Here is an 11595-nt window from a genome sequence, read left to right as displayed (position 1 = left end):
GACGAAGGCTTCATAAACATCAGCAGTTCTTCATCCAAACCACCATGAGGATACAGTCCAGGAAGAGCTCACCTTTCTTTCTTGGTGTCTCTTTTTTCTTGTAACTTCTGTATTTGCTTCTTCTAGTCAGGATCCAAAGAGTCTTTATTCAACACCACAGAGCAACGTATCTGAAAATTCAGAGACCTGGACTTCACAGACTCACTTCCCAGTTATTAAATGACATATTACTAGTTAACTATTTAAATAGAATTTTCTTATTGTTTGTGGAATGGATCAATAGTTTAGCTATGTGGCCATGCCAAAGACCCTCAGTTTTCCATGGCCGTTTTTTATGCACCCTGGACTAACACTTAAGTCACTTCTAGATGTATTGGGCCAGGAATATAGTTCAGAAGTGTAAGTGCCTGCCTAGCATTTGCAAGGTCCTGAGCTGATTTCCTGTACCAAATATATAGATGATAGATAGATAGACAGACAGATAGAGATGTAACTATTTTGAGAGGCAGCAAGATACTTTGGGCAGAAAGCCCAACAATTTTTCCCTTCCCCTTACATAAAGTTTAAGATTCTTTCGCTTATTCTCCATTTAACTTGATTTCTAGTTCTGAAAATTAAACACAATTGTAGAAATTCTGCCTCCCCTTGTTATGACAATGATTATGTCCAAAACCCTTTGGAAGCTAGAATTGATAAAGTCAAGACACTACTCTCCACATGGGAAGCAACCCCTGAGTCAACTGACCTCAGCTCAGTGTAGTCAGCACAAACTCAGTGACATGGGTCTTCCCCACTTCTCGGGTCATAAAGACTGGAGATTCTCCTGTGGAGCCAGTGCCAATGAACCAACCAGGGAAAGCCGCAGACTCGAAAGTAGAGGTGTTGCCAGCTTGATTGTGGTAAAAGAGAAAGGGCTTCTCAGGCTGTGGATGGTGGTAAAGATTGTCTATGGTCCTTTTCTGAAGAAAAAGAAGGAAAACCCAGGGAAAAATATAATCATGAGCATTGTTCAGCATTCCTTGCACTTTAAGACTGTATTCCCCATCCTCAGAGCAGGCGTGGACACCTCCATTTCATAGTGTGCCATCAAGAATGAAACACCCCAAATGCTGCTGCATGTGGTAACAGTATGGTGAGAAGCTTAAGACACAAATCTTAGCAATCCTTAACATGAGGAAGAAGATGCCGTTGACATACAAGTTTTTGAGAACATGAAGTACCACTTGTGTCATTATGGATTTACTGATAAACGGAGATTCCCAAAGAATATTGAGTTTTGAATGAAAAAATAATTATTTTATGTTGAGTTTCACCTTAGCACCAGTGACATTTTGGGCAAGATAATTCTTTGTTGTCAGGGTGTTTTCTGTGCCTTACAGACTGCTTAACAGCGTTCCTGACTCTACTCTTTGGATAAAAATAGCATACCCCATCCCTAGTGTAACAGCCACAAATAAAGAGATTTTGACAAATGTCCAGGGAGCAAAGTCATCCCTAGTTGAAAACCGTTGTTTCATACTTTATCCTCATACTGTCTGCCTATGCATATTTGTTGAAAAAGTAAATACAACCAAAGGCTTTGTTTTAATTGTCTTGGTGTAATATATAGTATTTAAGTTCTTTTAATAATGGAAAATCACAACTATTACAGTATTTGTTGCTGAGATTTATCATTATTCATTTAAAACTGCAAACTATGCTTGCCCAATAGACATTTTAATAAACTCATCCACTGCTTAAGTTGTCTTTGTTGTTTTGGATTTACTGTGTGTGTATGTGCATGAGTGTGTGTGTGTGTGTAGGTGTGTGTGTGTGTGTGTGTGTGTGTGTGTGTGTGTGTGTGTTCTACTGAAGCTAAGGATAAATATAAAAGCTTTTCCCTTGGCCAAATCATTTTTGTAAAATGAAATAATAAATGACTTCAGGAAAAAAAATTTCAAAATGCCCTCTACCTTTTTCTTATTCACAGTACAGGGAATCCAAAGATATCAAAAAAATAAATATGCTTAACGCTAATGAACAGACTGTCTTTTAAAAGATTCTACAGTCAGAATTTCCACCAAATAGCACCTTGTAAACAAAGAGACTCCTCTCTTCCAGTCAGGCATGAGAAGAACCTTTTTCTCCATACTCACATTAAGCTGCAGCTCTGGCTGCTCCCCAACTTTTGTGCAGAACAAGCTACTTTGCACCTCCTTCAGTCCCAGGTACATGGGATTCCCTCTGCCCTTCTCAAGGGTCTCCAGATGTTGGCAGGGATACAGATCAACAGTGACTACCAACATAATGCAGAAAGTGGCTTTCAGATTGTGTTTCAACATGGCATCTCCAAACCAGAGTTTTAAGAGCAACAGAGTAGAATCTGCCAACTGAGGCAGCCCACTACTCATCACCTGAGATTCTTTCCATCTTTGGTGAACGCCTTCCATCAGAAAAGTCAGCTTTTTGTGGATCAAAACACCAATATTTCCATAGACCCCATCCTGTAGAAGTTTTACTGAAAAAGTCTTTCACCCTTTCCCATATGTAACTCTTTGTTCTCCCTAGAGTCATCTCTTCTTTTCTCTGACTCATTCCCATAGTCACAAGCCATTCTCCAAACACCCTGTATTTACAATTGCCCAGACTATGCTCTTCTCTTAGAAAGCCCCTGTTAGCACAACTATTGTGAAATGGAAAGCTGACCCCAAGACACACAATGGTACTTCCCAAAGGAACTGCTTTGAACCCTCACCTGGAACCACATTTCTCCTCTTTGGGACCATTGTGAGGGTATGGTCCTGAAGGACCCACACACGATGATCAAGATCCTGAATGTGCCTGTGGAAAGGCATTGCCATGGATAATTCTGTAGAGAAAGTCAAAATAAAAATATGTAAAGACAAATGCACAGAATGCACCCAACCCCTTCTGGTCCTTTGCCCTTTCATGAACATCTTTACCTTTGGACATTATGTTTGGTGTTGTTTCAGAGTTTCCCAGAATTGAAGTCGTTTATGTATAAATTGACCCCAGCAGAGATCTAAGTCACAGACTGACCCTGAGTCCCAAAGACTGGACCCACAGTGACCCCAGTCAGAATCTGCGCTTCCAGCTTCTTGGACTCAATTGGCCCCTCAGCAGAAGCAATTGCACCTCTGACTCCTGTTCAGGTCTAAAACCATAGTCCTTAGAACACAGGGAGCTCTGAATCCAGAGATCCAGAAGCAAGAAAGATCAGAGTTCACTAGGATTCCAGCTATAGGCTGCAACCGGTTTCAGAGGATCCAAGTCCCTGGTGTTAGGGACTATAGCTCCTGCTATACTCAGGCATTCTGACAGGTTCCACCGAAGGCCTTCCCTTTTATTCACACAGAGCAGGAAGGAGAGCCTACCTCATTAAGACCCAAACTGCCCTGCATCCTGTGTGACTGCCAGTTCCTGCTGCTAGAGGATTCACTGAGTACTTATATGAATAAATGTCAATTACAGCAAGATATACTCCATACACCCTCAAAAAGAAGGGCATGTGAAGGCTGTAAGAATAATAACCAGGAAATACACTAGGGATTGCCTTTGAGGAAGGAAACATTACAGGAGTGTCGCAGAGCCAGTGACTGTATTCTGATGATGTAAAATGACACACTGGGATGTCATAGCTAACAGCAGAAGTCTCAAGCAAGGTTGACTTATGGGGCTAGTCTTTGAGGACCGATGTAGCTTCAAACTACTCTTTGTCCACAGTCACCATATTCTCTGCTCATTTCAGACCAGGAAAAGGCTGGTCACGGGGACACTCCTGGGTTTCCCAGAGCCACCACACATGCAGGATTGCCATGAAAGATCATCACCCAGAGCAAAGCCAGCTCCTGAATATACTGCCACACTCAGTGAGTAGGCAGCAGGACACCATCTGATTATACAGGAAGGGAGCCCATTGCCTGGTTCTCTGTGTTTTCAGTACTTGGCATTAGCATTTACATGAAGAGAAGTTGAGGCAATGTTGTTGATGCTGTTTCCTGAATCTTTGGGTACCTAAGTTCACAGCCTCTATGCAGATCCCAACATCTTTCAGCTTCTATCTGCTGGTGGAACAATACTAAGGCTTCTCACAGGGCCCACAGTGGGTCACAGCCTCAGCTTCCCATAAAAATAACTAGAATTCATTTCATTGCTATCCTTAAATCAACTTCTACATAAGATCCCTAAATCCAAACTAAGACAGTAGCTGGGTGTTCTAAAGCAGGAGACTTGTGTACAGTATATATGTGTTTGACATTATGCTTTGCAACTTCTATAAGTTTTTACTCACAGATACTCAAAGTGTGCTCTGTGGGTGATGTACTGACAACTCCAGCAGCTTATCAGAAAAAGAATTTCAGACCCTACCTTAGACTGATAAGAATCAAGATCTGAAACAAAGAAGCATGAAAATGTTTTATGTTCTGCGTGTGTAGCACACATTCATGCTCAATAATATAGTAACACCAGCATGGAAAGAAAGAGATCAGGGCTCAGGCTATGCCTGGGGTTTAGGAGGTGTCAGCTCATGAGATCTGGAGGCACTAGTGTCTTTCTCTGATCTTTGTGAACCATGGAATGAGCTGTCTTGTCACTAAACAAATAAGGAGAAAATATAACAGAAAGCTTTCCTGTAAATCAGTGGCCTTAGACTGGCCTTCACAAACATTTTCACACTAAAGAACTCACAGAAAGCCAAAAAACAATGCATGATAATCAATGCATGATAACCCAAACAGCATAACAGAGAATTAGTACATTAAAAGATAAATGAGAGCAAATCATATTGCAGAATAGCAGAAAAATAAAACATATGGAAGGTAGAAAAGGTGTGAAGAATGAAGGAAGGACGTCTGGAACACTGGGTTACAGCAGGAAAAGACAAATAGGACAGAGGCATTATTTAAAGAGAAAATAATTGGGAACAGCCTCAGACTGATACGGATACCAATCAGATTCAAGAAACACCATAAACCCCAAGAAATATAAATAAATGAAAAGATACACAAATTCAAACACTTCAGAGTAAAATTTCATAGAACAGAAGATAATTACTAAACAATAAAGTAGCAAATACTAAAAAAAAAAAAGCATTTCCCTCCAAAGAACAAAATGCTGACAGTTGGCTTCTCAACTCTAACAGTAGAAGCCAGAAGGCGGTAGAACTGCATCTCAAGTCCTGGATTTCTACTTCCAGGTTAAAGGTGAATTTACTTGTTCTCAGACACAAATTCAAAGTTCATCGTGAGTAGAGGTTCACTTAAAGTAATAATAGAGGATGTGTTTCCAGCAGAGAATTCTTGACACCAGAGAAGTATACATTTTTGGAGAAACAGTTCTTGGTCTGTTATTGGCATAATTGGAGGCAGAAAGCTTCCATACGAGGTACCGAATGGCTGACAACTCAGAACTGTCCATTATTATTTGATTTCTTCAAATAATCAAGTCACAAAGGCAGACATTCCCCTAAACCTTTTCATCGTGAAGTAAGAATGATACATCCATTATTGAGCCTGGGTTGGACCAGCAGGCATGAGAAGGTGGCCCAGACCCCATATCTCTCATGACAGTTGCACTAGTGTCCTTCCCTTAGTTTGTACCCATAGTTGTACAGTCCTTTGCAACAAGATGAATGAGGAGAGAACAAGCCCAAGATTGGTTTATGGTCACTTCAATGAGGGGAGTAAACCAAAAATTAATGGCAGCTGTACTACAGCCACACTTGGGTCAATTGGTGTGCCTTGAAAGATAAAAAAGTGGAAATTTTCCCATGAACAGATTTATGAATATTGCCACTGATGATTCTCTTTGTGTGGAAATAAAGGTTGCCCAAGGGTAGAACAGATACAAAATCCTGAACTGCACAATGGCCCCGGTGATTCTTCAGAACATTGACCTAAAAGCAGATGTGAAGTAAAGGAGTACGAATGGACATATAGGAGTGGACACAGGTGTGAAGTTTGTATGCTGTGTTGATGCCCACCAGAAAGTAACAACCAAAGAGACACTGAAAACCAAGGAGGTAAAAAGACTGCTAGTCGGTGTTAGTTTGTCTTGATCCTCCAGCACTCTCGAACTGGAGTGATGGGCAGACGTGACTGGGAACATATTCTAAGACGTGAAAATGGCAGCTGAAGTTATCCTGGGGACCTAGTAGAGTCTATGCACTCAAACCATAGAGGAACTCACTGGTTTTCTTTTGTTATTGTTCCATAAAACAAACAACAAAAACTCCTCCCAGTCTTGTTCCTTTCTTTCTCCAACTCCGAGGTTCTCATCTGTTGGTAAACTCATACACTGTTTCTTTTCCGAAGTTAATTATCAGGGAGAATTAGAGAGCTGAAGTATGGAGGGAAGTTAATGAGAGCTTGGGGGCTCTGAGTTTTGTTACACCCCCAGTTACTCTTACAGGTACTATTACTCTGCCTGGGCGAGGAAGGGTGGCACCCATCCCGTGTTTCCAGCCTTTGTGTTGATACTGATCAGAGAGGAAATTAAATCATCCCCAAACTGCTGGACTGACAAAGGCCCAAATCTTGTCAGTCTCTCCTGTCCTTCCAGCAACACCACAAAATGTGTGCACCCTATAATTACAGGTGCTCCTGTAATTTCTGCTTATGCACTGGGGAAACAGAAAGATGATAGGTGACTCACTGACTTGACGTGACTCGCCAGAGTACAGCCACTTCCCTCTCCTCCCAGCCAGCCATGCAAAGTTGTGCTGAGGAAGGGGAATGGGACAAACATTTTCTTCCACTGGGCCGCACCTTAAAGCTGTGTGTCCTTAGGACTTTGTCATCAGACTCCCTGGAAAGGACTCCATTTTAGCCTGTCGTGGCTACATCATGAGCTTCCTAGGTCTAGGGCCATCTACTCTAGTCTGCAGCTTCTCATTGTATTCTTCTGGGGTTCTGCTGTGTTGCTTTTCTCATATCTTTTTGTTCTCTCTCTCTCTCTCACTCTCTGAGTTACTTAGTTTTGGTATTTTATAATGATTTTAATATCATTTATCTCAGCAAAGTGTTAAGTACACACTTTTAGCTCCATGGGAAGAACCTGTCACCTCTGCAACGATACCCTCTTGATACAAGAGCCACCTCAAACTGAAAGATGACATAGGAGCTATTTAGATATCTTGGATTTTGCAAAATTTGGATCCCCAGTTTTGGATTTATAAGCTAAATTGCTCTTTGAGGCCATATAAGGGCCTAACTATGAATTCCTAGACTGCATGAGAAGACAGCAATAAGATTTTCAAAAGCTTCCTGTTTCAACTTTAGCAATTCCTGATTTAGATAATTCACTTACTCTCATAGAGCTGAAAAACTGGACATATAACTGGGGTCCTTACTCAAAAACTGGGAAATATTCTTCAATTTGTGATTTTCTTTTCTAAGTGATTAGACTCTGTCACTTGGATGGCTGGGATGCCTACATGTTGTGGCTGCCACAGCACCCATGACTATTAAGGCTACTAAATTAATGTTAGTACACCCAATAGAAGTCTGAACACCGAAGCAGATCCAAAGCATTCTTGGAGTTAAAGAATACCAGTGGCTAACTAGAGCACAGCTACCTAAGCATGAAGCCCTCCTATGATAGTTTCCAAAAATTACTCTCAAGATCTGCCAAACTGGAAATCCAGCAACCTTGCTTCCCATCACAAAAGACCATCTTTTGCTTTCCATGTTGAAACTATACAACGTGTTTACTACGTTAGGCCCAATCTCAAAAATAAGACTGGTTAATCTGGTGTGCAATGGTTCACTGACATAAATAGTGACATTCATAGGCCAGGTCATATAACTGTTAGTCTTCAGGAGGCAATTGGGGTGACACTGTTTCTTTCAAACACCACAAAATAAAAAATTGAAACCATTACCCTCACATGAACTTTACAAGTGGGAGAAAATGCTACTCAACATTCATACTGACTTCAGATATGCTTTCTTATCCCCTCATGCTCATGTAGCTATATGAGGAAAAGGAAGACTCACAGCAAAAAACAGTTCTCAGTTAAGCCTGGGGCCAGGAGTCTTCCCTCCTAAAAGCAATGTCATTACCTGGCCAGGCAGCCGTAACACCCAGCAAAGAATGTGAAAAGTGCAGTTCTCCTATAACCCAGGAAACTTGGAAGATCACAGCTCAGAGCCAAGCAGATGACACAGAAGACTATTGCCTTGTTTCACAGAAAACTTTGATACTCCGGACCTCAAACATAAGAGGAAACCTTTCTTATTCAGAGACTGTAAGGGAATGGGCAAAGCAGAAGGGTATAAACTAGCATGACAGTTGGTGGATGAAACAGAAAAATCATAAAGTTATATTACCTCAGGCTGACCAACAAAATATAAAGAAATCCATCATGCATGTCATTTAGAAAGGGAAGCACTGAAAACATTGGTCCACCATGCTTTAAGGGCTAAAAGCCCTGAATTCACTGTCACAGATGTCAGAATGTCTCACCCTCTTTACTGCTGCAGGAGGAAAGGCTGAACCCCTATCTTTGCTAAACGCAGGCAAGGCAGCTTCCTTGGAGAGGACTGGCAACTGGAATTCACCCAGATGCCCCTATACCAGGGATACAAATACCTTTTACATTTTTATGATACCTTCTCTGGGTGAATAGAAACACATCCTATCTAGACTGAAAAGGCTCAGGAAGTCACCTAAGCACTATTAAAAGAGATGATTTTTAGGTTTGTACCTCCCAAGTCACTTCAGAATGACAATGGGTTTTTGTTTCTAGACTGGCACAGGAGGTCTCACAACTTTGGGAATAACCTTTTTATTTTCAAACTGTTGGAACTCTCAAGCCTGAAGAAAGGTTAGAAGCGCTAATTGAAATATTAATGTCACATTGGCAAAATTACATGAAAGACATAAATCTTGACCTTGACTATTACCTATTGCCTTGTTAAGGATCAGATTTTCCCCTAAAGCTTCTCTCCAACTAAGCCCATAATAAACACCCTATGGAGTGCATTTCTGAATTAAGATCTAGTCACAGGCCCTAAAGCATAGATGATTAAATGTATAATTAAATCTATGTTAATACAGAAGTCTTCACTAGAATATGGCAATAAAGTCCTTCCAGCATCAGACCTTGTAACCCATATCTGTAAAACGCAACTCAGCAATTGTTACTTAAAGTTTGGAAAGCAGGTGATCCTTAGAGCATCTCCTTCCTAAATGGAAAGATCCTACCAAGTTCTAAGCATCCCCACAGTTATTAAGCTACAAGGACTCACATTCTGGATTCACATATCAAGACTTATTTCTTTGGAGACTTTACAGGAAGAAGAAACTAAGGAGACAAAGAGCTGTGTACAATATTCTTGCAAGTTTTAGAGAACTTGTAAATATTGTTTATGAAAAAAGTCATATTCTTGATAAATTAGGCACATTTATTTTGTTTAAATACATCTCCTCTCATAACCATGCTATGCTTTCCCAAATCAAAATTGGTCAGTTCATTTTTCTCCTAACCCTTACAGCATTCTCCAATGGAGGAACTGTTTTCCATGAATGATCCAACAGTATGCTGAAGACATTAATAAAAATGCCTCATGGATTTAAGGCACATTGCCTACTTCCAGTGCATTTGCGTTACCACAGTAAGTATCTCCTTGACATTATAGGGCTGAGTGAAGATTCAAAAATTTATATAGCAATAACAAATACTGCCAAAAATCTGAGTCTTATTATCAGAGCTAATGTCTCTCAAGGACCTATTAAAAGGGCCATGAGAAAGTTTTTCTCTTGCCCAAACTAATAATCAAATGTGGTACTACACAAATCCTGACCATCCCAAGTTCCTAAAAGCCTTGTGATAAGAGACAATAATCACAAATTGTAGGTAAATATTTCAGGGTTTGAGATGAGCATATTTGGCTGATATTTACTATAAGACAACTCAGCCAGATTTTCTGGGACCAAAAACTGTATTTATGTTAAACAGAGTCATGCCATCCAAATCAAGTCATCCAATCCAAATCATGAATTCCTTTCCCAAGTTGTAATCATGCTGCTATATTGAGTTACTGAATTATTCACTACTGATTAAAAAACAAGATCTGAAATAAAATAACGAACCTAAACAGTACTCAATCTCTCTGTTGGCACATGTCTGTGGACATAGTTTTCTCCAGGGTGGATAGAAAGATGTAGATTAGGATATTCATAGATATAAAGGTACTGGTTTAAAACCTTAGACCAACCATCTAATCTCCCATTTTGCAGCATCAATCAACCAGGTAAGTTTTTCACTGGTATGATCACTTAGCCTCCATTTCTATTCCCCAAACAGGTCCTGAAGATATAAAATGTAAGATCACAAGTCCATATTATGGCGCTCTCTCTCTCTCTCTCTCTCTCTCTCTCTCTCTTCCAAATAAACAGTTTTATTTTTCTCCAAAGTTTGATAGACCTTTGTCACTTTATGTCCAAATGAGTCTTCACCATTTTGTTCACTTGTAGGTGGGGTTGGACCATCCCTTTTTTACCTGTAAATAGGCATTCATAATTTCTTTTAACCTGTAAGATGAGCCTTCTCACTGTATGGATGATGACAGTTCCATCACCTGTGATGGCTATCACCCGTGAATGGACAATCACTCTTGTCTTACAGAAGGGGACATCATGTTTCAGCTCCTCTTTCCATACATTTATGAGTTCCATAGATTCGACCTCAAAGCTCCCAAAATATACTTATCCCAGGACCATAATGAATCGTGTTCTCTGAGCATCTGTACTCCAAATTTGAATGTGTATTTTTCTTTTCTTTCCTAAACAAATTTTTTCTGTGCTTCTTAGTGGCTAGTCCTCAAAATTCTCTTTCTGTGTCAGTGTCAGTAAACTTATTCCACAGGTGGGAATGGATTTATATTCCAAATGTGCACACCGAGGACTTTCTCTAGACAGTCTGGTGGCAATATCAGAAAGCCAGAAAAATCTTTGATCTAAATCTTAGAACAAGGAAAACTACCATCCCCTTTGTGGATATTGTAAGTGTAAATATGTGACTTTGTAATCTAAATGCTTGGACTTACGAGGAATGAAAACACCTTAGTCCCACTTTATATACTTGGCCCTCAGCTGAGGCAGCCTTAGGACAACGTTTTGCCGAAGAAATGATGATGCATCTTTCCATTGGAGAAAACAAGTGCCTCTTCCCCAGTTCACACACCTCCACCCCTAGAACAAAATTAACAATCATGGTGTGCTAAAAACAATCAGAGTACTAGTGGCAAGGAAAATTTCCACATCAAACGGAAAGGAAGACTCTTCACACCAAGGAGCAAAGGTAGCATTTAATCTTTACACCAGAAGACTATTGCAGGATAGTTCCCCCAGGCAATAGCTCTGAGTTTACAAACAGCTTAGATGATCTAGAATTTAGAAGTGGGAAGTACAAAGCAAGTGACAAAACCTTACATAATTGGTTATTTGCATTGAATCATGTAGTGACAGGCAGGCTGGTCTTGAGCAGCTTAGCTGCAACTAAGGAATTGTGTATCATAATATGTTCCAGTAACAAGGGGAGGGGGCCCTTACAGAGTGAGAAACATTCTGGGAACAAAGAGAGGGGGCGCT

General features: G+C 40.4%; 1 protein-coding gene across 1 annotated transcript; it reads right to left on the bottom strand.

Moving 5' to 3' along the window:
- Positions 1-746: 746 nt before the first annotated feature.
- LOC100734976 (interleukin-36 alpha-like) lies at positions 747-2952 on the bottom strand. Its single transcript, XM_023563009.1, has 4 exons — positions 2943-2952; positions 2735-2848; positions 2136-2275; positions 747-959 (listed from the first exon to the last, which is right to left on the bottom strand). Exons 1-4 carry the CDS (start codon positions 2950-2952, stop codon positions 747-749), a joined length of 477 nt encoding a protein of 158 aa, XP_023418777.1.
- Positions 2953-11595: the final 8643 nt, after the last annotated feature.

Source organism: Cavia porcellus, unplaced genomic scaffold, assembly GCF_034190915.1.
Source record: "Cavia porcellus strain 051 isolate PalLab524CR breed Dunkin Hartley unplaced genomic scaffold, mCavPor4.1 scaffold_18, whole genome shotgun sequence".
Classification (NCBI taxonomy): Eukaryota; Metazoa; Chordata; class Mammalia; order Rodentia; family Caviidae; genus Cavia; species Cavia porcellus.
This window is presented reverse-complemented; position numbering and strand designations above follow the sequence as displayed.

Bases quoted from the DNA above. Each gene is read 5' to 3' on its own strand.
- LOC100734976 (XM_023563009.1), bottom strand. The intron at 2,276-2,734 runs GTGAGGGTTCAA...TTATGTTGGTAG, and splicing joins GAGGAGAAATGTGGTTCCAG to TCACTGTTGATCTGTATCCC. The intron at 960-2,135 runs GTGAGTATGGAG...CTTTTTCTTCAG, and splicing joins AGCCAGAGCTGCAGCTTAAT to AAAAGGACCATAGACAATCT.